Source organism: Peromyscus maniculatus, chromosome 10 (assembly GCF_049852395.1).
Source record: "Peromyscus maniculatus bairdii isolate BWxNUB_F1_BW_parent chromosome 10, HU_Pman_BW_mat_3.1, whole genome shotgun sequence".
In the NCBI taxonomy this organism is placed as follows: domain Eukaryota; kingdom Metazoa; phylum Chordata; class Mammalia; order Rodentia; family Cricetidae; genus Peromyscus; species Peromyscus maniculatus.
This window is the reverse complement of record NC_134861.1, coordinates 86,364,110-86,389,664: the sequence shown is the minus strand read 5'-3', so window position 1 is coordinate 86,389,664 and position 25,555 is coordinate 86,364,110. Positions and strand designations below refer to the sequence as shown.

The 25,555-nt window shown below is 45.4% G+C and overlaps 1 protein-coding gene across 1 annotated transcript in view; it reads right to left on the bottom strand.

The window, feature by feature from the left end:
- The window catches only part of Parm1 (prostate androgen-regulated mucin-like protein 1), a 102,952-nt gene that overhangs the window by 5,591 nt on the left and 71,806 nt on the right, over window positions 1-25,555 (bottom strand). Inside the window, exon 3 of the mRNA XM_006993507.4 lies at window positions 9,010-9,088. Within this exon, the coding sequence (XP_006993569.1) occupies window positions 9,010-9,088 (79 nt within the window). The remainder of the gene's footprint in view (window positions 1-9,009; window positions 9,089-25,555) is intronic.

Below are 25,555 nucleotides of genomic sequence, written 5' to 3'. Positions count from 1 at the left end.
ACACTACTGCCTTTTCAATATTCGGGAAGAGCAGAGGCCAGTTTTGTAGGTGAAGATCACGAGCCAGCCATGGCCAACCCTCCACTTACTTAAAGCCCCCTGTTCCAACCAACCACTAGTAGGATGAGTGAGAAATGGAGCAGCCCCACGAGAAGATAAAGCCCCAGGCATTAGAACACCAGAGCCCACCCTCTATTTCAGCATGGCTTTGCTGCTGTGAGTTTGGCAAACATGTTCCTAATCAACCCCACACCTTCATCAACAGGGAGCCCCTGTTTCCCCTTGAAGGTAATTTAGCTTCTTGTGGCACTTGAATCTCTTTGATATAATTTTATTCTCATAAACTGTCCATTTGGTCAAGAGATGTATGGCCTGAGTAGGTTTTGACCCCCTTGTCCCTTCACTTCTAAAATGGAGAGTTGAAAAAGGCATTCAAGTTGTTAGAAGGATTCACCGAGGTAATGCATTTTAAAGGCTTGGCACACAATAAATATTGGCCAGCGCTGCTTCGTAACTTTTATTATAATGAAACTCATACAAGCCCATGCGAAATCTGCAAACAGTGAAACAGAGCGCTGAAGTGCCAAAGCCATGCTCCAGGCAAAATAATAAATCCGGTTTCTGATATTGTCATTAGAATGTTCTAAAATATTACTATAGCAAAGTGAGGCCAAAGGATTAAGACTCCTCTGGCCACCAGGTTTTGCAGACTGTGGTTAATCTGGACACTTGGGTCAATGCTACCCCTGAGTTTGCTGTATCGAAGGAGGTGTCTACTGTGCAGACACGAGGAGATGAGGAGAAGCACCAGTCTTGTCTTTCACTTTTCTTCACCTTTCCATTTGAGCAGTGAGTGCTGCCGAGCGGGGAAAGACGTGCAAGGGATATGGAGAAACCAGAAGCGGGGACATAAAGAGAGAACAATGAGACATGCTTTGAACCCACAGGGTTTGCTCTGAACGCATGCATTCAGGGGCTGGACCAAGAGTTGGATATGCTGGGGTTCAAGCTGGCCTTGGGTAGATCTGGTGATTTTGTGGACAGAAGCACAGCTGTGGGGATGTGATAAGGGGGGAAGAGTTAGTGAGCATTTAAACCTTTCTTTCTGGGCCAGGACTTCTTAAGCCACACAGCACATCTTGATTAAACACAGGGAGCTTTCCAGATGGGTATGTGCAAGCAGACGCTAAGGAGTAAAGGAGGAAGCATCCTCATACTGCGACATCAGGGAGGCAGGACTCCAGGGATTTAGATGGCCCTGTCAATATCATTTAACGGGAGACCCAATAACAAAACCTTCTCTTGACTCTGTAGGACAACATTCTTTATCTAACTTCCATCTGAAGAGCAGTCAGTCTGAGTGACGTTGTTGTTGGGCAAAGGCAATTTCGTTGATGTTATTTCTCAATACAGATTGGTACCTGCCCCATGTTTTCCATTTGTCGTGAATCGGTTCCTCTTAAATGCACCACCTTAACTATCTGTACACTTAATGTGTTAAGCTTGGTGCTGGGGTTATAGTGCAAATATTTGAAGGTGACAGTTTACATCTAGTAGCATAGAAATTGTGCAGATGTTAACTCGGTCAATAGTAGAACCGGGTCTTAAGGCTTGTGGCAGTGTTATACGAAGTTGGCACAGTGAGGAAAAAAATCTCAATAAAGAATGCTGGAGGTGAAAGGGTCCACTTGACTTAAAGGGAGGAAGGAGGAGGAGAATTGCAGCCAGCCCCCAGAGCATGTTGTGACTTTACAGCACTTAGCTCAGTACCCACTGTGCTCCGACCAATGGCAATACCCTTCTCATCTGTACTCCTCCTGGACCTGAGACGGAAACTATGAACATGTCTCTTATTTTATCTTCTTGTCTTGACAATGAGTGTGGGGTTTCCCTTTCTTTGAGTTTAAACAAAGCGTATTTTAGAAAACCCCTGCTGTTTTTCCAAGGGTGCACCCCAGCTCTTGACAAAGCCTCCACCTGTGTTGATGAATACATACACCCCCAGTTCTCTCTTTTGGCAGGGGAGACCCACTTTCAATCATTAGTGCTTATCATGAGCTAAGCAGGAAGGAAACACAGACATTAAGACAGGACTTGGTTCGGGGAAATGCTGTGGTCATTAGCCATTGGTAATGAAGCATCAGACTCTGACTTCCATTAGCAAAGATGTCCGGTGCAGCTGTCCCTGTCTTCTCTGTCCCTTCACACCAGGGGCCCCTGTCTCTGACCGTTACATCCCTGCCTGGCTCCTTTCATTGAATTGTTCATTGAAAACTTAGTCTTAGGGACCCTGTTTTGGAAACTTAGGGACACCATGACCAGTGAAATACACTTAAATACCTGTCCTTAGGGACCTTACATTCTGAGATGGGGGCATAATAGATACGTTACAAATACTTATGCGGTAGGTGGTGGTAAGTTTAAGGGGGGGGGGAGCAAAGAATGAGGAATTCCCAGTGGGAGGTGGGGATTGACATTTGGAACGGTGCCCAGAGAAGGTCTCATGAAGGCATCATTTGAGCAGACGCCCGAGGAGATGAGGGATGAGTCCTGTGGATGTCTGAAACACATTAAAGACAGAGGTGGGAAAGAGGGCAAAGGTCTTGGGGACAGGAACACACCACCCATCTGTGTAGCATCCACCAGGTCCCTAGTAAAAATAAAATCAAATTTTCAAATTGAATGTTTCAATTCACAGCAAAATTGCAGGCAGCAGAGACAGTGGTGTCCGTCAGTCCTTCACACAGCATCATCTAATGTCAGTGCTTTGTGTAACTATCTGTCCAAGGTAGGACATTAATGCTCTGGGACACGGTCTTAAAGCTAAGAAAACTGAGGCCACGGAAGCCAGGCTTAGTCAGCCACAGTTACTACAGCAAGTTAGTGGCTGAGTATCACAGCTGAGGGTCTTATCACTGCAGCCTCTTTCCGCCAAAATCTCAATGATAGGCACATTTCCAAAATCTCCTTTCATAGTCTGTTTTTTTTTTTTCAAAGCTATTATTTTCAAACATATCTTCCAATAGCCGATCACCTTCACACTTTCACATTTACTTCTTTCATTTTTTTTTTTCCAGTTCGTTATCTCTGTGTTAGTTATATGTGTGTCTCTGTGGGACGCCATACCACTGTCAGACCATCACCACAGGTGAGGGCTGGAGGCCTTGCCCCTGTCAATAGATCCAGCATGGAGTGGTCATCAGTGAAAGTCTGTGTGTCTTAACAGACACAAGTGGCTCCCACTTCCTCACCCCTACACCCCTACAGGTGAACTAAGACCAAATTTAGGCCCTTGCAGTTGGTTCTACTTTAAAACTTTCATGTTGTACTTGGATGGGGGTGGTGTTGGGGGCAGAGGCTTTCTATGGCTCCAGTGGAAGAGGCTGGGACACATCATGACTTCTTGGAAAGCAAGTGGAAGACAGCAGGAAGGTACATCCAGGAACTCGGTATGGAGAGGGTGAGTAGAAAGATCCAAGAGTAGGCCTACTTAGAGCCAGACACTTGGGAATTAAAAAACTGGATGAACCAAACACCCCTTAGTTTGTTCAAAGTCACAGAGGCATGAAGGGACAGGGCTGTCCATCTGGGGACCTCCACAGTACTGTGTCTCTTATAAGTGTCAGGATATAAGGATAAAGCAGAATTATTCAAACTATGGTTCTTGGACCATCAGCTTTGGTATCCTCGCTGAGCTAGCTAGAAATGCAGATGTAAGGACCCCCACCCAGACCTACCAAATCAGAATCAGGATCAGAATGAACTGGAAATGGTTTGGAATATGCCCCTGCCCCCTCTGGCAATTTTATTCAGTGGATTCTAGAAAGCCACGGAGGTGGGAATCAAATAAGCTAGACATTCAGAACTCCAAAAGCTAATCTGAAAATATTCAGCATGTGGGCAACAAATTCTAAAAGACCCTGGCCTTCACAGCTGGCCAGGGCTAGTCATTAAACCCAAGAACAAGCAGAAGCCATCTGCAGCCACCGTGAGACACAGAGCAGGACAGCTAGCCTCTAACAAAGACATCTGAAGAGCCCAGCCCCGAGGACTCTAAACTTCAAGACCACGTGTATTTTTGTGAAGGGTTGCCAGCACACCTCATCATAGCTCCGCCCACTTCTGCAGATGTGGGCCCTCGTGTGGGGAGATTACCTCCTAGCTGAGCAGATTGGAGCAGTTTCCACAAAACAGAGCTGACTTACACCACGCTTCAGTCATCACTAATTAAAGACGCCGTTCTGCAAGAGGTGGGGGGGAGGGCTTTTGCTTCCCATTAAATTTGCAAATGAGCTTTGGAGTAGAGGCGGCCTGAGACTATTTCTGCTTGTGAAGGTCTAACACAGATGCAACCTCACGGGCGAACAGCATCACAAGAAGGCTGCCACACAACACACCGCCACACTACCCAGCTGCCGCATCACCCTCTTCTCCCCCCTTCCTCTTTCTTTTAGGAATCCTTTGTGTCCATCAGCGGGAATGCCAGGGACACAGTCACTCTTCCAGCCTCATGTTGGAACCTGCTATCTCACTGGGCATCACATGACATGCCCAGTTCTGAGAACGATGGATGTCACAGCATTCAGCCTCCCCCAGCAGCTCCCCTCAGCCTCCCCACTGAACATGTACAGGCATCCTGATTTGATCCCCCAACGCTCTGGAGTTAAGTGTTTTATTATAGTCCCATTTCACAAAGGAAGACAGTATAGACCGATTGAGACACTGCTGCATAGATCCTGTGCTTACTCCCCTGCTGTGGTCTCTTTGGGCACTCGGCACTCATCATTTTACCCTCAAACCAGGCTTGACAGCCACCATAAGTAGGCCAGTGTGGTGCTGGATGTGAATGCAGAGCTCCTGGTCTGCCCTCTCACATGAATCTGCTGCTGGTCAAGGTGAGTCCATCACAGGAGAGCGCTAAGAAGTTCAGGCAGGTCAATTTTATAAGCCACATCCCATATTGGCTCAGGTTATTAAAAGACACAGTTCTCCAGGCAGCAGACACTGTGATGAGCCTGGAGGTCATAGCCACTGGAGAATGGAAGTGTGAAAACCGCTGGCTAATGAGTTTACCGATGCCGCTGGAGGAAAGGAGCGCTTGGGGAGAGAGGTAAAGGCACGGAGCCCTGTCAGCAGAGCTTGCAAGGTGCACTGTGTTTGGGAGGTGAGGTGGCCTTTTCCAGTGGCTTTGCACTCACAGGGACATTGGCTGTGCCAGAGCTGAAGCCTGTGGGTAAAGGCCATAAGTTAACAGCTCCCTTATGACCTGAGATTTCAGTTAGTAGCCAAGTGATAAGAGTCCACCAGATAAGAGAATACTGATGTGCTATCATTCTTAGAAATATGACCTGATAGAAGCAAAACAAAGTTCTAGGCTAGGTGAAACCTAATGTTACACACATTCATGTACATATATACATACACACACAGACACATACACATACAAATATAGTACACACATACACAACATACACACATACAGATACATACGCACATATAGACACATACACACACACACACACACACACACACACACACACACAGAGGGGCAGACATCAATGGAGCTGACTATATTTTTGATGAAGGATCAATTAGAAGTATTTTCCACGAATCTGGCAAGGTAACACTTGAAGGGGAAGCGTGGCCCAAGACCCATGAAAACAATTAACCTATTTATATCACCATTTCCCTCCATAAATGTAACGGAGAAGTAGAAAGGGGTTTTCCTTGGGGGTTTTCTAGTGCATGGGTGTGACTACCTTGTCCTTAGGTGCCAAATGTGGGTAGATTAACATGTAAGTATCACCCTTACGCTCACACCACTGTGGGCCATCTACATTGGGAAAAGAGAGACATTGGGAAGAAAAGCAGAAATTCATTCAATTTCACCCCCAACTTTATCCGGGGTTAGGGCTGGAGAGGAATATAGTTTAAAAATAGCATTTTTATACATTGTTCATCAGCACACAGAACAATTTTTAATGGAATGCTAGTTTTCTAAGTGTGGTACATCCTATGATGGCAAGGACTCTGTTGCATCACTGAAATGGTCCCACCATTGAGAAAGATGCCTGCCACATGGCTGGTGATCAATAAATGTTTGTGTGTTTATCTACATGGGTATGTATGCATGTGTGTGTTTATCTACATGGGTATGTATGTATGTTCGTATGACTGTGTTACCAAGATTATTTCTAGCTCACCGTATTGATGATGATGGCAGGAGGAAGGCTTTGTTCTTGGCGCACAGTATCCATTCTCTCTCCCCATATGCCCACCAGGTTGTTAAAATCACCATTCTTCCAGGTGGGGGAGTGAGGGCTAATGGTTTGTCATAGCATGCACAGGCTGCTGGAAAATGCTGGAGCTGGGACTTGAACTAACATCTCCCAGCATCTAGAACCTGAATATTTAATTACTGTTCAGGCCTGCAGATAGGCAGTGTTTGTTTGAATGGTAAAACTGAATTCTTGCTTAAAGTAAAAACAAAACAAAACAAAGAGCAGAGTCCTTTAGCTGGTCTTGGCATCTTTTTGAATGTGTGTATGGAGAATACAGTAAGTAGGAGGACATTCGTGCCACGGTCATGTTTTTTGGTGTTATAGTTCTGCAGAATATCACCACTGGTGATTTGAAAAATGATTATAATTTCTCTATAAGTTCCTTTGGCTGGGGCAGGGATGTGTTTTTAGCATACTCTTTGTTACAAAGTAGCAACGAAGCTACTTAACTCATAAACACAGGGTATCTACAGCAGTAAACCAGAAGTTAAACTAGAGTGGAGAGTCCCACTCACACCATGTGATCTATAAAATTATGTCTGATGTTCAAAGAAATTCAGACTTGATGAAGACGGAGGTTTTTGTTTTTAAATCCAAAGGAAATGTCTGTTTCTACAAAGGCTTTTGGACTTGAGTGACTCAGGCTTTTTGTTTCCATTTCCCCTCGAGAACTGTCCTTTTCTGTCTTTGTACCCTAGATGGAGGTGATGCTCTGAAGCCCTCGCATGCTCGATACCATCATTAGGTTGATGTGATGTCACGTGATAACCAAAGATGGGGCAACATAAGGGAAGGAGGAGGGGTGCATTCCCTGGTGGGTGCGTCACTAGGGTGACCACAGATGAGGGGATGATGAGGGGATGCGTCCTTCAAGGGAACAGGCACGGGGGATGAGGTGGAGGCAGCAGATGCTCTGTGAGGAAGGGACACAGCTTTGATGAACAGAAGTAAGACAGGTGTGTGTGTGTGTGTGTGTGTGTGTGTGTAATGCATGTGTGTGTGTGTTTAATGCATGTGTGTGTGTATTTGTGTATGTATGTGTGTGTCTGATCTGTGTACATATGTATATATTGTGTATGTCGTGTGTGTGTGTGTGTGTGTGTATTTGTGTATGTATGTGTGTGTCATGTGTTTATGTCTAATGTATGTGTGTCTGTGTATATGTATTTGCATGGTGTGTGTATCTGGTGTGTGTGTGTGTGTGCCTGATCTGTATAGATATGTGTATATGGTGTATGTGTGTGTGTGTGTAGATATGTGTATATGGTGTATGTGTGTGTGTAGATATGTGTATATGGTGTATGTGTGTGTGTGTAGATATGTGTATATGGTATATGTGTGTGTGTGTAGATATGTGTATATGGTGTATGTGTGTATGTGTGTAGATATGTGTATATGGTGTGTGTGTGTGTGTAGATATGTGTATATGGTGTATGTGTGTGTGTGTGCGCGCGCGCACACACACACAGTGCCATGTGACCTGTACTCTGACCTTTGTCACTTACTTTACCAAGTGTCACCTCTATGTCTATTATTGAGCTTAAACATGAGAGCTAGGCTCATGAAACTCATATATTTATGTGGAAAAGAGACAATAACCAAGCAAACAAATATATGGAAAATAAACATTGATAGCATCAGGGATGAAAGTAGTAAAGAGCAAAAAGGATGACTGACGGGCCCGAAACTGGAAAGGAAATCTTCATGAGGAAAGAGATGCATGTTCACAGACAACGCACAGGGCAGAGTGTCAAACACAGCAGTGGGGTGGGAGTGCATGGAAGACCAAGGGCCTGGGGGGCGGGGTTGGCATGCTCTGAGAACTGAAGGGGAGCCTGAGTCTGGACTGAGAACAGGAGGGCAAGAGCCAGGTCGGGATGATGGGGTTGGAGGAATTTCAAAAGAGATGGTACCAGCTGCTAGAACGCCAGTGCACTGGAGGTCAAGGAGGCCATGTTCATTATGGAAGAACACGCCCTTCTGTCCTTTGTTACTACACAGTACAGGCTGGTGAATGAGACGGCCATGTCCCATCTGTATTTACAACTGGAAGAACGGACACTCGGTGTGAGTCAGGTGACTTTGAGGGCTTTTGGATTTTACAGAGTGACAGGAAACAAGGATAGGGCTTCAAAGAGTATTGTAACTCTCTGGCTAAGGAATACAAAATCTCAGCTACCCTCTACGTTCACCTTCATTTTATAGGAGAAAGTGTTTTCAAAGCTAACAGTATAGGGACATAATTGGGTGCCGAAGCCCAGTTTTCTAGAAAATCCTACATTTTCCTTTCAGTGTTCATATATTTGGTCATATGAACTAATGAACTAATGAACAGATTGATTGCCAACCAACCGATGAGTGTACAGAACAACAGGAATTTAGGAATCACTGATTCTGCCTTTGCCCCAGCCCACCAATGAGGAAGCCTTAGTTCCCAGAGGTGTGTGGCTTCCCTGGAGCGATGAAATGATTTCAGGGCAGAGATGCCCACAGAGGGACTCCAGGTAAACCTTGTCCTATGACATCATCATGTTATATACTCGGCATTTTCTTCTACAAACTGTCTGGCCTGTCTAGTGTGGGGTTAGTTTTCTGGCCACAGTCACTTCCCTGCCAGTATTTCTGAGGGATGAGATGCCCACCACAAAAGAAGCCTGTGGCTTCAGCCTGGAGCCTCACAAGTGGCGTCTTGTTTTTTTTTTTTTTCAGGGAGGAAGGAGTGTCTCACCTGATCTTTAGGTATGCCGCAGCTCCGAACACCAACAACACCACGGCGATGACCGTCACGGTGATGGCGGCGATACTGCCTGTAAAGGAGGAAAGGCCCAGAAAAGACCGTGAGGGAGCTAGTTCGGTGATCATCGAGTGCACAGCACCTAACCTTGTCTCCTCTGGAAGAGGAAAAAGCTATCTGTCTCAGACCATTCTGATGGAAGTTAGAACCAGAACAAAAGCCAGGACTTCAATTCTGTTATTGAACTTAAGAAAAAAAAATTACAAAGTGAGGTTCAGTAAATGGTCGATATTTCTTATGGCATTTATCACGACGTGTTGGATACTCCGGAACACGAAGGGCAGACCATTAGTATCTCATAACAGTAAAATCTCATGGTCCTCTGAAGAATGATGGTGGTCGGTCGGCAGGCAGCGCTGTTGTTTTAAGCTTCTCAATGTCTTCCTTTTCCTGTTTGGTTGGGTCCCCTGTGACTTGTTGGGAGAAAGGTGTCCTACTCAAGGTCCACTATGAAGTGATGCTGCTGAATTTCTAATAAACTGGAACCTAACAGCTGTTTCAGTAGCGCCCACTTCAAAGGGGTCACTTTGGTAAGGAGATGTGCGAATTTCATGGATGTCATCAGATCAAAGCATTGGAAAGACAGTGCTTCTCTTTGGGAAGTATGGCCAGCTTCCATGTTTAAACAGTAAATTTGGGTTCTAGAGAATCAAGTCAAGTGTGGTTTGCAGAACAAAGTCAATTGTTCAGGTAACACTTTTTATTGATGTAGTAACATTGTTATAAAGGAACACAAATGCTCCATGCTGTAGCTTGAACTTTGGTTCCTAAAGCAGTATAAATGGGAAGGTAAACAGACAGAGAGACCAGCCCTTTAGGCATGTGACCATATAAAAATAACCGTCCTGCCTCTGAATGTTATCTTTGGAGTACAGCACTCTTTCTGTATAACTTTTGGGCTAATAATTTATGTACTTTTCTTTTATTCTACCTTAGAAGTGGCAATGATCAATTAGACTCTTGTCCCGAAGTATTTCAGAAGACTTTTGGTGTAATACACCTGTTGACTCTTTTAGTACACCACTTATTGCTTTAACAAGTGAATGGAGCTGTTCTTAAATGCCTGGGGAAAAGCTGAGAGATCTGGAGTGAAATATGTAGATCTGCGAGCATGCGCACGCGCGCGCGCTCGTGTGTGTGTGTGTGTGTGTGTGTGTGTGTGTGTGTGTGTGTGTGTGTGTGTGTAACCATGATTAGCTGTATGACCAGGAGCTATTTAGTCAACTAGGTTGGCTTATATGTTCTACTCATCTTACGTGATTTTAATACAGGTAAATGAGATGGCACACACACCAATCTTAATTGTTCAGTGCATGATCCCGGTCCATTTCCTATCTCTTGCACATGAATCTTCCCCACATTCTTAAATAGATTTATCTACTGTCAATCATTTGGCGTCTCCTTTCTTTCCACCTTCCTGCCATGAATGGCTTGTGCTTATTGTTTCTCCCATCATCCCTCTACCAGAAGAAGCAGGGCACAGTCAAGAAGCAAAGCTACTTCTTAACGCTTCAGCAATTCCCCTGAAGTTTTAGGTGAAAGGCTACATCAGGCGTCTACATTCCCAGTGGTTACAGGAGAGAGCCAGGGGTCATTGCTAACATGAAGACAACACGAAGAGCTTGGTGTTTCCATGGAGACTGGCTATATCAACCATTTCAGAGCCTGCATATTCCAGGACGACTCATACGTCCATCTCTTTGCTTTTAGAAGGCTTTTGAGCCAGATGAGCATAATCATCGGTGTGGTTATCTCTCCCTTTATACAGCATTCGGTAGATCATGGTGCCGATTGCTGAAATGTACAGATCTGGTCAAGTGGAGAAAGCCCGAGGTCAGATCCTCTTATGAAAAATCTCCACTCCTGTTTTGAAAGGCAGCTCTTAGCTTCTTGGCCTCCAAACTGTGCTGAAATTAGAACAATTCAAAGTTCACGGGAGCCTCTTAAAAGCTCTGCTGTGAGCTTTCAAAGGGAGGGCTGTAACCACAAGGTAAGCTGAGGGGGGGCATTTGACAATTAAAAAAGATGCAATCACTGCAAATAGGAGCAGCTGAAAAAAACTGACCTTTATTTTACCCCCCTCCAAAAAAAGAAGGGAAAGGAATATAGCTGCCTCCCCTGAAAGACTCTTAAAGCACCCTAAGGATGGTTTAATGCAGGATGTTGTAGGTCTGACCTTCTTCAGGGTTTTCCCTAACTCTAAGCAGCTGGACCTCCTCCAACCCCGCCATTTACCCTGTTTATTTATATACCACCTCCTTTTAAAATAAATCAGGCAGTTCCCCCATCTCAAGCGCTGTTCGTTTTTGTGTGGAGACAGCAAGTGACAGACTATCCTGCTTCTTCTCCACGTCACCGTGGCCATCCAGCTCCAGGAGCAGTTCCGATCTTCAAGCCACCCTTCTATGGCCACAGGTGACATCATCCTTATTACCAGAGATGGAGAATACAGGTGACATTTTACCTGGTAGTCTCCTGGGAGATGCTGGGTAAAGTGCCCTTTAGAGAGTTGGTTCTACCAATATGAAGCAAAGAATATAAAGTAAAATGGTTTGTGCTGAAGTTTGGGACCTTTTCATGAGCGATTCTGTTACCCACTGGCTGCTTGAAGGGAGTGGTACACCATCCCCACCCCATCCCCACCCCCAACTCCCACCCCAGAAGGTGGAGTCTTCTGGAAGGAGATCTTGATTATCCTGAGCCCAGAAGATTTTGTGTTCTGAGTCTTCCCTCAGCAGCTGTGTCTGTCCTGGGAAGGCCCATGTGGTGGAGGGCTCAGTTGTGTGTGTGTGTGTGTGTGTGTGTGTGTGTGTGTGTGTGTGTGTGTGTGAGAGAGAGAGAGAGAGAGAGAGAGAGAGAGAGAGAGAGAGAGAGAGAGAGAGAGAGAGAGAGAGCTGCTAAGTTCCTGTGAGCACTGTTTTCTGTGGCAACTGAAAAGGCTTTTTTTCCCCTTGTGCAAACAAATGCTGTTCCCCCAACTTTTGTTTAAACTAACCTGGAATTCCCCTTGTCATCTTATTCTCCTTTTTTTTTTTTCAAGATGGGACAGGGAGAAGAACTAGGAGGACGATTTGGTTGTGGAGACAGCTTTGCCAACAAGAAATATATAGACCCTCGAGGGCTGTGTGCTGGGAAGGGGTGTGGGCAAGTTTGTGGCGTTTTAATTCTTCCTCCTTGGTCCATTGTTTACATACCAGGTGTGACTCATGCCGTGAAGCTGTGGGATGGGCAGATATTGGAGAACTGGAGGAAACACATCTGTACATTGTGTAAGCCAATACAAGACATCCCTCTGTGTCAGCACATTGTACTGTGCCAACATGTTCTGCCTAACTAAAGAGCTCGTGAAGATCCAGAAACCATGCCACCCCAGAGCCTGGGATTTCTCAGAGTACCCTTTTGTCACTTTCATACTGGCCCAGAATGAGAATAATGGGCTCAAGGATAACCATATCTCCTGTCTTCTGCAGGTGATTACTTTGGGCCAGCCCTCGACTAAGAAGATTACACTTCTTTAATTCTCTTTCTGAGCTGAATGGACACACTCCCATTTTATAGATGAGGAAGTCAAGGCTTCGGAAAAAGTAAAATCTTGATCAAAGTTTTACGTTTGGTAAACCATGGCGCTAACTAACATCTGAACCCCAGGGTTATTTCACCAGCCTTTTGCATTGTGATCATCATCAGGCTAGTTCCTTCCTGGAGCCCATTCCTTGAACTCCTCAGCTCTCATCTTCTCGGTTCATTGTTTGCTTTGTTCTTGTCTTTTTTCTTTATGACATAACTGAACAGCAAGGCTTCTGAGACGCTTTCCTGACTGACGCTCTGAGGTAACTGTCTCCTTTTTCAAACACTGGATTGTGTTTTTGAGCTTCCGTAGACAGATTCGAGTCATAGCCTCCTGCATCCTCTCCCATCCTTCGCATCCTTTTAGTACCAGGCACTGTCTCTAGCCCACAGTGGGTACTTAACTCTTTCCTTCAGTGTTGAATCACTCATTGTAATATTGGCAGGCAACATGATAACCAGAAGGTTTGACCCCAGTCACTACACCAAGGAAATTCTTGAACACAGGCTTTGCAGCCAGATTTCCTAGCTGGCATCTTCTGGTCTAGGTCTTATCCAAGCACCTACCTCTAGGACTCCTCCTGCCCTGCCCTAGACCTTCACCCTCCACACTATTTAATGGATGGCCATAGGGGTTGGCTGGAAGAGAATTACTTTAGTAATAACTGGCTAGACCTGCGCGACAGCCATAGTAAACTCCTAACAGGACATGCCCCTGCTGAGAATGGCCATCCACTGCTGGAGGGAGCACCTTTGTCGATGACCAGAGGCAGTCCTGGAACCAACATTTTAAGGCCCCCCCCCTCTCTCCATGCTCACCTCTAACCCACAGATGTGTGGGCTTTCTCGTTGTCTCAAACTCAAGGGCCCTGCCCATGTCAGCGCTATTACCTGTGTCACTTACCCTTAAAGTTCCCACTTGTAGAATTTTCTCCTTGAGTGCACTCCCCACCCCAATTAAATGAAAGAAGCATTTCATTGGAAGTTTTTGTTGGGGATATTTGCCAAATGCACCCAGGATGAAAATGCTGGGACATGATAGGGTGGATCTAAACTTCCTGTGAATTGCTTGAGAGCACGGGGGGGGGGGGGGGGGGGGGGGGCGCGCGGGGGGGGGGGGGGGGGAGGGATGGGTGAGGGTGGGTGGAACAGGCAATGGAGGAGTGTCCAAGGATGAGGAACAGGAGAGTGCTCGGCTCCTGCCCATTGTGTAGACACACGAGCCATGCAGCCAGCCAGAGAATTTAGTTCATATGTGTGAGCACTTGACCCAGGTCCTGGGTGTGTGCACACACTCCTGCTGTATTTAAGGAGAGTGTGAGCACTTGACCCAGGTCCTGGGTGTGTACACACACTCCTACTGTATTTAAGGAGAGTGTGGACACTTGACCCAGGTCCTGGGTGTGTGTGCACACTCTCCTGCTGTATTTAAGGAGAGTGTGGGCAACTGACCCAGGTCCTGGGTATGTGCACACACACTCCTGCTGTATTTAAGGAGAGTGTGAGCACTTGACCCAGGTCCTGGGTGTGTGCACACACTCCTGCTGTATTTAAGGAGAGTGTGAGCAACTGACCCAGGTCCTGGGTGTGTGCACACACTCCTGCTGTACTTAAGAAGACTCATTAACAACTCTCTCAACTGTTCTTCAGTATTACCATACTTTCCTTCCTACTTCCTGGTTCATAAAGTCAGGGAGAAATAGACAGGAACGGGTGGCCACTTCAGAGTGTGTAACAGCTCCTTCATTCAAGGTCATCAGGACCCTAGGGGCACTTAGCCTTGAGTTCTTTCTCTCTCAAAGTGCCTGTCTGTGGGTGTGTTGGGGGAGGGGTTGAGTACCAGAATAGTGCGTGCCTGGATTTCCATTTATTAGGAAGGCTCTTCCATCTTCGCAGAAGTGATATCCTTCCTCCTAATATCAATGATAATAATAGTAACAAGCAATGATAGTACAGACAATAGCAACTAACGCTGCTTTCCTGCTCTTAACTGGGTAAGCTTCAGTATTTCAGAACATCTCTCCCTCGCAAGAGCTCTGTACACTAAATGCTTTTGCTCTCTCCACTTTTACAGATGGAGAAACTGATGACAGAGGTGTAGGCCCGCAGACTGCTGGTAACTAGAAGGGCCTGCTGCAAAGGACATGGCTGGCCTGGAATCCATGCTGCTGTCCACTAACTGCCTCTGCCACCTTCACTGCTGTGCTGGAACTGGGCCAGGCATTAGATCAAGCCTTCGCTCTGGACGTCTTGTCTGCTTTCTATTGGCTGTCCGGAGTCAGGGTCTAATTCAAGACTGTGTAGAAGTTTGGGTCCTCCTCTAGGCACTGTGAAGATGAGTCAAAGCGCAGTGACAACTGGATATTAAATACCCCTGTATACATGGTAACTGACATGTCTCTGGTGGGGATGGGTGTGTCGGGAAGATGACTAATTAGAAGCAGCCACAAGGCACAGGGCAGCAACGTAAGATACGAGGATCCATGGCCCTGTTTTTGAGCGCCTGTATGTGCATGTATATATGTGTATGTGTGTCCGTCCCAAAAGAACTGCTCAGATTGCTGCCAAATGTGCAGTGTGGTGGTCATCTGTGGTGACATTTTATTTGTGCTCTAACAAATAAAGCTTGCCTGGGGATCAGAGGACAAAGCCAGCCACTGTATTAAACACAGAGGTCAGGCAGTGGTAGCACATGCCTTTAATCCTGGCATTCGGGAGGCAGAGATCCATCTGGACCTCTGTGAGTTCAAGGCCACACTGGGAATAGAGCTAGGTGTGGTGGCACACGCCTTTAATCCCAGCACTAGTTAACCATAGAGGTCTGGAGGTCTGTACAGACAGATAGGAAGTGATAGAGCTGCACAGAAAGAGGAAGTGATATAGCTGGGCAGAGAGAGGAAGTAAGATGGCAGGGCACAGGAAGGTATATAAAGGTGTGAGCATACAGGAAGTAGCTCTCTCTTGGGCTGAGGATTTCCTAGCAGTTAGAACTTGTGGCTGACTTGTTCTATTCCTCTGATCTCTTCAGTTTTCACCCCAATATCTTGCTCTGGGTTTTTTTTAATAAGACCATTTAGCAATTTGTGTTACAGTCACCCCACAGCACCCATGAGGGACTGTTATTATAATCCCCTGCAGATTGAAAAATCCAAGGTATTCAAGTTCCTCACAGAAAATGAAAGAGTATGTGCATATAGTCCATGCACGTTTTCCATAGACTGTAATTGCCTTTGGATTACTTAGTATAACCAGTCAAGTTATAGGTTATGTAAATAGTCACTGGACTATACTTTTTAGGGGGGAAATGACAGGAAAAATATTTGTACATGTTCAATACAGACTCCTTTGTGGTTCAAAACTTTCTGATAGAGGGTGAGTGGATAAAGAAGGCTGAAAGTTGACTATAGCCAGGGATCTATGCCAACAGTTTGGTGGTGGAGGTGATAATGATGGAATGTGTGTTCTGAGTGGATGAGATGAGGGAGTGATGCCCTTGTCCCTCATATAGAACCATGTAAATGGATGGTTTCTTTGTGCTCCTGAAGGTCATGTTGACTTCCGGCCATGGATCCTGCTTGACTCTCACCCTTTACCTCCCTTATTCTACTCCATGTTGTGGGTAGCTAAATTTATCTCCTCCATCGTTCTACAATCTCGCAAGGCTGTTTTCAATGAACTCCCTGGTCTCAAAGGCTTTTTTGGACAGAGTCCTGCCTTCCTCTTGATCTAGGAATGTGGACTACTGAGAAACTTGTGCCAGAGGCTTGCCGAGGCAAGCATCAGTGTCTGGGAACCACACAGGGGAGTCCAGGTTTGGACCGACAGACAGGAAGGTAAGCAGGAAGGTAGGCAATGCCAGACTTGGTATTTCTGCCTGGAACTGAGAGAGGTGGGTCTGGAAAAGTTGGAACAGGTCTTGAGAAGAGGTGAGAATGAATCATTTCTCTGGGTGGGCAGGATTCGCAGAGACAGCAGTGGAGGCATGAGGTAGGAGCCAGCTAGGAAGGGGGCAGGCAGCTAACATTTCTGGGTCAGCACCGGGCTGCACGCAGAAGGACCCTGACTGAACGTCTTATCTAAAAAGGAGCTAATCCTTGTCTTCTGCCTTTAAAGCCCTGGGGAAGAACAGACAGAAGGAAGTGTTTTGTGCTAGTTCACAAAACACCAAGATCTTTGTAGCCTGTCTCTTCACTTCCTGAACTAGGAGACCATGTGACTTTGCCAAGGTCACATGATTCACAGAAATGAACCCTGTGGACACAAGAAGGTATAGTGGAAATGAAAAAGGGTCATGAAAAGGTCTATGTACTCAGGACCAAGTCACAGAGAATTCTGAAGGTCAGGGATGACATTTGATTTTTAACAGTGTGGGAAGGTGAGGGACCCCTAGAAGCATTCTGGGAAGAGGTACACAGTTTTTTGTTTTCCCGAGAACCTTCTCACGTCCAATCTCAAAGGGTAGATCGACCTCAAACCCCATTTTTCTAGATATCTTCTTTTTCTCTGGCATAACTGATACTGCGTCTGTAGCTATGGTTAGTTATGCATATTTACACCCAAGGTCTGGACATGGGATGTACTGCCATGCTGATGAGTCAAGTGTTCAGATCCTGTCTGCTCTCATTTGGAAGTCTCTGCAAGCCAAGAATACCAAACCATGTTTCTTTATTTGTCTAGGCCTAAAATAAGAAATTATAAAACAATTCTGATTTTCTCTGAAATATAGCTGATTTATTATTAGTTAATTAAAATGAATAATTTTTGGAGTATGCATGGGGATGTGTGCATATGTATATGTATGTGTATGCACTCACGTGTGCATGTGGAAGTCCCAGGACAACTCTGGATATGGCTCCTCAGGAGGCGTCCACCTTGCTTTGTGAGACAGTATCTCTCACTTGGACATGGGGTGCACTAACTAGATGAGGCTAGCTGGCCAGGGAGCCCCAGGGACCTGCCTGTCCCTCTCCCCCTGGCACTGAGATTACAAACAAAGCCCTTTGTTTTAGGTGAGTGTTCGGGCCTAGACTCAGATCCTTATGCTCGTACCCAAGCCCTTTCCCCATGGAGGCATCTCTGCAGCCTCAGAGCTGGTTCAATCACACTTGGTTAGTACTTACGGTGTGAGGAAGAAAGCTCTTTATCATAATATGCTTTGCATGCAAACCTACAGAAGTGTTTCAGTGAAGATCACCTGAGCTTGTCTCCGCACGTTCTTTCTTTTCTCTACCAAGCCCTTCCTAAACCTTTAAATCATTGATTTTCTATAGTCATTTCCTCAAACACAGGGTAAGAAGGCAACTGACTGAAATCAGGCAACTGTTACCCATCGGGAGTGTTTCCCTTCCTTTCTACTTGTACCTAACAACTAGTTAGTAGGCAACTGGGTGAGCTTGCAGATTGGCTTCAGGCTTGGGCCAGGAGCACAACTGTACTGTTACACTTCCCAAATTTTGAAGACCTGGTTTGGAGACCAATTATCCTTTGACCTAAAAGTACTGTCGTGGGCCAGGGAGATGGTTCAGTAGGTTAAGACCTTGCCACACAAGTATGAAGACTTGAGTTTGGATCCTTGGCACCCACATAAAAGCCTGGGCACACCTCTAATCTCAGTGCCGGGAAGGCGGAAAATGGGTGTGTCCCTGGTTCACTGCCAACCACCGCAGCCAAATAGGTGAACGTCAGGTTCCGTAAGAAGCCCTGTCATGAAAACCAAGACGGAGAGTGACCGAGAAAGACACCCGACTCTCACCTCCAGTTTCTACACACAATGTGCACACACATGCATGTACACCCTCTCCATGTACAGACACGAGCATGTACACACATAGATCACACAGATAAATAATAAACTCTTGGCTTCATAAAGCATACAGCTAAAAATGAACAGTGGAAAGGCTAATCTTGGTCCAGATAATAAATGTCATGAACTTCACATCCAGGTGCCATTTCCTCTCAGCTTTCTGCTCTCCTGGGGACACCGCACTGCACTCACGGCAAGGAAGCATGGAGCGCAGGATTGCAATTAATGACACCGTTTCTGGCGGTTCTCCGTTACCATGGTTTTAAAGTTTCTTCACTTCACTTCCAATTACGGTCTTTTCCAACACAAATGAGACCTCCTCCTTACTTGGAATTTATTTTAACTACCTGTTTAGATTGCCCAGTCGCAGCTCTCCGTTGACATCTGTAACGCGAGCTACCTGGGGTTTCCAAGAATAGCACCCATCTTGCTTATCCCTTTCCCCACAGCATAGTGCTGTCTAAGCTGATTGCCACCCAGCAACTCCGGGGTTGTCGGGAGCATGGCTCACATTCAGTTGGCCAGAGGGTGAGTTCCACACCTAGTCTGCAGGGAAGAAGGATTATTAAGGACCAGCTTGGGTTTCTCAGCTCCCAATGAGAAATGTATAGTGTCTTATATTCTTTGAATACTGCCCGAGGGATGATAGATATTACAGGAAGGATGCCACCCTGTCTCCAGGAACTCTGAGAGACGAGGGTTGTGCCATTGTTGCGATCTCTACTCTGTTTAGTAGTTTAATAATAAACATGAAGCCTGGCCATGGGGGGGAAAAAAACAATCCTGGGGGAGATGATAAGACGGAAAAGTTGGCAGAGGTCTCCAGTTGGACTCATCTGCTCTGCCAGGTGAAGGCCAACTTTCCCTTTAGGGCAGGCCAGTGCCAGCACAACCTTCCACTCTGGAAGTCTCCCTGTTCACAGGATATAAGCAAGATGGCAAGGCCGCTGTCAGAGCCTGAGGCACGGTCCTCCCCTTTTGCCAAGCAGTGTGCATGTTTATTGTCTTTAATTATTACTGTTTCAGGTCATTTATTCCCTGGGTCACTTGTCCCAACAGCTTTGGGGGAGGGCAGTGACATCAACGTAATTATGGTAATCCCGAGGAATCTGAGCTCTCCTAAGAACCATTAGTTAAATTCGGCCTTGTCCCTGTGTAATTAATCACCAAGGCCCCACAGGGCCTTCTTTCAGACACTGCATTTACCAAGTTTAAATTTTCCCAGACTTAGGCCTCTGAGGTTTTCCAGTTAAAAACACTGGAAAGAACACTGATTTCCCAACTGGGGTGCGAGTTAGTGGAGGGCACTGCCTTGGCTCCTCACTGGTGTGCCTCTTCTTGTTGCTCACTGCTGTTCCCCCAGCACCCCAAGGCTGCTTTTCTCGGCCAGAAAACTCTAGCTGTTTCATTCTTTAGCCCACCCCCTCTGGTTCCCCAAGTGAAAAGTGTTTCTGTTTCAGAAGGGAGCGGTTAATCTCCTTCACACCGTTTGGATTATCCTTTTCTGTATTGTACTAAAGACAGGTACTTACACAGGCTTTTATTACCCAGTACTCACTGTAAGTGTCCCTTTGGGAGTCTTAAAATATTTTATAAACATTCTAAGTTTTCAAGCAAAGAGAACTAGTCTAAAAGCGCCTGAGCCAGCAGTAGCCACCCCCAAAATTAAGAATCCAACTGCAATAATAACAGCTGACATCATTTACTGTTAGCTGTATTAGAAGAACTTCGTGCGGTTGTCTCATTTAGTCTTAATAAGAGTTTCACAGAATAGATACAGTTCTGCGTGTGACCTCGTCTTGAAGATGATGTCCAGTGATAGACAAACTTACCCCAGGGTCTCTCATGTAGCGAAAGGCGCTGGAGAGATCTGAGTCTGACAGTCTGATGGTGGAGTTTGTACCATCATCGTCCCCCTTGCTTTTCTGCGGTCCACCTTTTAGGTTACCCCACACCATCTCTAAATGGAAACCTGCTGTAGAGTGTCTGAGGGTTCACTTCCACCTACTAGTGTGATGTCTTCATTTTAGCTTAAAATTCACCTTTGTCTTTAAGCCAGTGGTCTAGTCCTTGAAGGCCATCCATCTAGCCATGAGTGTAAAACACTGTAAAAAATGCCATCTTTTAGGGCCAATATGATTTTTCCTAGGATTGAGGAAGCAGGCACATTTAAGGACAATATCAATTCAGCATCACTTATATGTTTTGCTGACACAATAGTCCCAACTCAGTCCCCTGGAGTGAGATCTTTAGACTCTTTTCTGACAAAGCTGATGGGTAGATGATGACCTACCCTCCATTTCCTGACTAGTCACTCTGTAGCAAAAAGGCATGCTCTCCTGAGTTAGACCATTCTAACGGTTCTGTGTGGAGATGAGATTGGGCTAATCCTCATCCATATCTCCAAAATGAGCCAGCAGGCTGTAGGTTCCTTAACAGCATTATCTGGGTTTATATTGATAACTCTCATTTTCTCAGTAAAGCATTTTCAAAACCACCTTTCACCTATCACTGGTGAAAGTCAAATATGAAACAGAAAAGAAAAATTGTTCCATGGAGACAGATATTCTCCAAATATAATAGAAGATGACATTGGGGCAATTAAGATATGCGATGGTTGTCTTGCTCCTGGATGACGACATAAATGGTAAATAGCTAGTTTTATTACCTTGACATATATTCTTAAAGGGCATCTTAGAAATACTTCAAAATCAGATTAAGGTTTAAGTCATGATGGTAAGTCAAAGGAGAAATAGATGATTGTGTATAAACGAAATAGCATCTAATAATGAGAGTCCATTGGGATTAGCAAGGTTTGAAGGTTAGCAAAAAGAATCTAGCCTATAAAAGGAAGTGTGACTGCAGTTCCTATGAACAGTCATAGCAGCCAATGCTAAGTGGACATCAGGATGTGGGCAGAAAGAGGTGTGTCGGGGTGGAAGAGGGTGGAGACCCATCATGACAGCAGAAAGCCCTTGAGATAGTCTGTTGTCTTGAGAGGATATCAGAGGTGAGGGTGTTCAATATTTTTTTTTCCATTTTCAACTCAAAACTCAGAATTTACAGAGTTAAGAAAATGTGTGGGTTTCTATATGAAACAAAAAATGTCCATTTATTAAGTATTTATTGAACACCTACACTGAGCCAGGCACAGTGAGGTGCTAGGAATATATTTTGGAGTCAAAACAGACAGTTTCTCCCTACCCCCATGTACCTTGAGAAGCAGTGACGGCAAAGACCGAAGAGCTACACAGCTAAGTATATCATCCTCCTGTGGAGAAGGGATGCAACTGGGTTGTGATCAGTTGTAACTGGATGGACTGGAAGTCACACAGGAAACAACCGTAACAAACGATGTTGGAGCTGAGACTTGAAGATGGAATTGGAATGAAGTGTTGGAGAAGGTTCCAGAAAGAAGCGTTGCATAGATGATGACTCTAAGTCACAAGGAAGACCAGCAGACTTAAGAACCTGAGGTTCAGCTAGTCATGGAGATGCTGAGAGTGAGGGGCAGGTGTTTGGTTGTCACAGGAGTGGCAGGTAGAGGCCACATAAGGTGCAAGCTTGAGAGCTTTGCGTTGAAGGCTGAGAGATTGGTGGAAGTTGGTGATATGAGTTCTATCTGATTTAATTCCCATTCTGACCGCTCTGTGGTGAATAAGCAACGTCTGGGACATGGGGCAGTGGAGAGGTGGGCTTGGAGGCCCCTGCTGTGGGCCCTGAGAGCCCTGACTGGAGAATGAGCATGAGGAGATGTGGATGAGTTTAGGAGCTGCTCATAGTTCAATGTCTGCGATACTTGGTGGGGCTGGAAAGATGGCTCAGTGATTAAGAGCTTGGGCTGTTCTTCCAGAGGACTTGGGTTCTGTTCCTAGCACCCAAATGGAAGCTCACAGCTGTCAGTAACTCTAGGTCTAGAAAATGAATCTCTTCTTCTAACTTCTGAGGGTATTGCACACACATGGTTTACAGACTTATGTGAAGACAAAACACTCATGAACATAAAAATAAATAATTAATTAAGGATAAGAATACCTGGCGATGGAGAAGACATAGGAAGTGGGAGGAAGGGAACAGGAAGATGGGTAGTGCCACTCACTGAAGAGGTCCAGGCTTGAGCATGGGTGATGTGTTTGTAAACTAAATGCTGCATAACTTACTCTTCAGGAGTATTGCTTTCTAATACATTTTTGAGCATTCTAAAAATATGTTAAGGAAGGCTAAAATTCCTTTCATATGCTCTTCTCATACATACATTTTTATATTAAATCAATGTTAAATCCTTTAACCGACTTTTAATGTTTTTGAAATATGGTCATTAACTTATTACAGCATATAGTTTTTCACTCCTAAAACTTTCCTAGGTATATTTTTGAATGATTCTTTTATCCTTCCTATCATTAATTCTTTTTTTCCCCCAAGTCTACATTCATCTCAAAGGTATGGTTGTATTCTACACAGAAAATTCCTGGAGCTGGAGACACAGAGGTGTCCAGAATCTCTGCGCTACTGCCCTTTAAGGGTGTTGATTAGCAGAGTTTCTACTGAATAAAAGCTAGACTTCAAACCAGCAATTTACAGGTCAGAGAATGCCACCCCGATGTTCACAGCCATGTCCTCCTCACTGTAGTGGAAAATGCAAGGCATCACAATCCCAGTGGACATGTGGATTCTACACTGTAAGGAGCAAAGCGAGCATTAACTGTAGAGTATGTGCATCGCCCGGCGACACTGTGAGTGTAACTTGCTCTGCACCTCAGCCCTTCCCTCCCTCCCTCCCTCCCTTCCTCCCTCCCTCCCTCCCTTCCTCCCTCCCTCCCTCCCTCCCTCCCTCCCTCCCTCCCTCCCTCCCTCCCTCCCTCCCTGTGTCCTGAGCTGTGCATTGCACTGACTTTGCTTAGGGAATGAAAAATATATCATAGTATTTACACACGAGGAGCTCTGGTTTAATACCACAGTATGACTGAAATTTAACACAAGTTGCTCCTTTTCTTTCCCACCAGTTAGACAAAAGCTGCAAATCAGAACACTTGCCTTCTGCTCGACTGACTGACTGACTGACGCTGGCTGCCAACACCACCTGCTTCTCCTCCCGCTGGTGACCCAGGTGGTGAGCTCAGACAGTATCCCATGCAGCCTATTCATGTGTGCTGGTGACGGTTAGCTCCCCTGACTCTGTGTTTCCATTACGCCAGACATGTGGGTTCAGTGGCAGGAAGTCTTGGCTTAGGATCTGTCTGGAGAACGGAGTTTGAACCCTGGCCCTGTCACTCACATGAGGTTTGAGTAAGTCTGTGTCTGTGTACATAGTTTTCACATTTAGAATGGCTACAGCTGATCTGGCCTCATGGGCGTATTCTGAGGATTGAGTGAGGGGAGCCTGTGTTGGGGAACAGCCCAGTCTCCAAGACAGCCTCCCACAAACAAGGATCTCTTTTCTTAGGCATTGGGTCAATGCAGTAAACAGTTGTCGTAGTGTGACAAGCACAGAGGACTTTAAGATAGCCTCTCCTGTATTCAGTTTTTAGTGAAAAACCCTAATGGTAGAGTAGTTGAATAACATGACCTATCTGTCATTGATGACGAGCAACCAGAAACCAGGTATGAACTGGTATTTCCTTTTGGTCCTCAACTGTTTACATCTTAACCATGCACATTTCTCCTGCTATTGAATACTGCTTAAGTGTAATTCTTAGACTGTCCTTCCCTTCAGTGACTACCCGTACATCCAACAACCTTATCTCATGACCTCTGGCACCCCCCTGAAGTTCCTTCCTCCTTCATTGGTGATGTACCTGTCTAGGCATTTTGGGACTCTATATTACTTTCTAGGCCATACATATGCTACCTTGTATTATCCATAGTTACATGTATCCTTAGTATAGAGCCAGATACCTAGCTTAAGAAATGCTTGTTGAAGACTGTGGGCATCCTTCACTATGGCAAATATGATAATAAAGATGATGATAGTTGCAACATCAACAAGTTAATAAGATAGCAAATAATAGTAAAACAACAACCAAAGCCATTCTTTGGGGCACTGTTCAATAGCTAAGTGTACATGTTACCTAAACCTTCTAAGAGCTGCATCCTACAGGTGTTCTTCTTACTCCATCTTATTGATAAAAATGGGTCTCGGATAAATGCCGCAACTTCCCTGGTGCTGGCTGATGGACACTTTCATTTATTCAATGAACGCTGCTGAGGGTCTGCCACCCCAGAGGGCTGGAGACGTAACCTCCCCCTTCTTCTCTGTGATCAGGGTCCTTCCTTTAGCCTAGCAGTAGGAAGCAGGCAGTCTCCTGATAAAGGGAGATGCTGTCAGAGAATGTCAAGCAATAACAAGACAAGTGAAGAACGGTAAAGGGGCCCACACTGACGGCACTCATCACTCCACTTAGCAGAGCCGAGGTCTGCTCAAGAGATGGCAGGTGAATCGAGTCTGGACAAGGAACGGGACTGATCCATTAAGAAGAGGAGGGTGAATCTTTCAGGCACAGGAACTGTGAGTGCAAAGACCCTGAGGCTGGAGGAGTATCTGTGGTCAGCTAATAGGAAGGTTGCCAGGGGGCTTGAGGGTATATATAAAAAAACCAAAACCAAAACACAAAACAAAACAAAAGAGAGACGAGAGTCTCTACAGGTTCAGGGCATGCTGAACTCTGTGGGCGTGACCTAAACCCTGGCCTTTCATTTTGGTTCAGAGGGGAAGCAATGAGACCATGAGAGCCACAGCATCATGAGATCTACTTGGAGCTGCTGCTGCTTCATTACAAAAATAATAATCATTTTTATTTAACTCAATATATCTAAAATACTACCACCTCATCCTGCAAACAATATAAAGTTGTTTACTTCCTGTTCTTTTCTGCACTGGGTCTTTGAAACCCAGCGAGTACATTTTTAGTTACAGACTATCTCTGTTTGGAACAGCCACAGTTCCAGGGTTTAGAGGCCAAATTTGGCTCCTGACTACTCTATTGGAGGTATGAGGACCAGTCTAACACTTATGACTTCCTCAAGGTCAGAGGTGAAGGCTAAAAGAATCGCCAGCCTATATCCATACCCAGAAAAGGGCAAGGCCTAAGGGGTGTTTGACTCTGAGGTTTT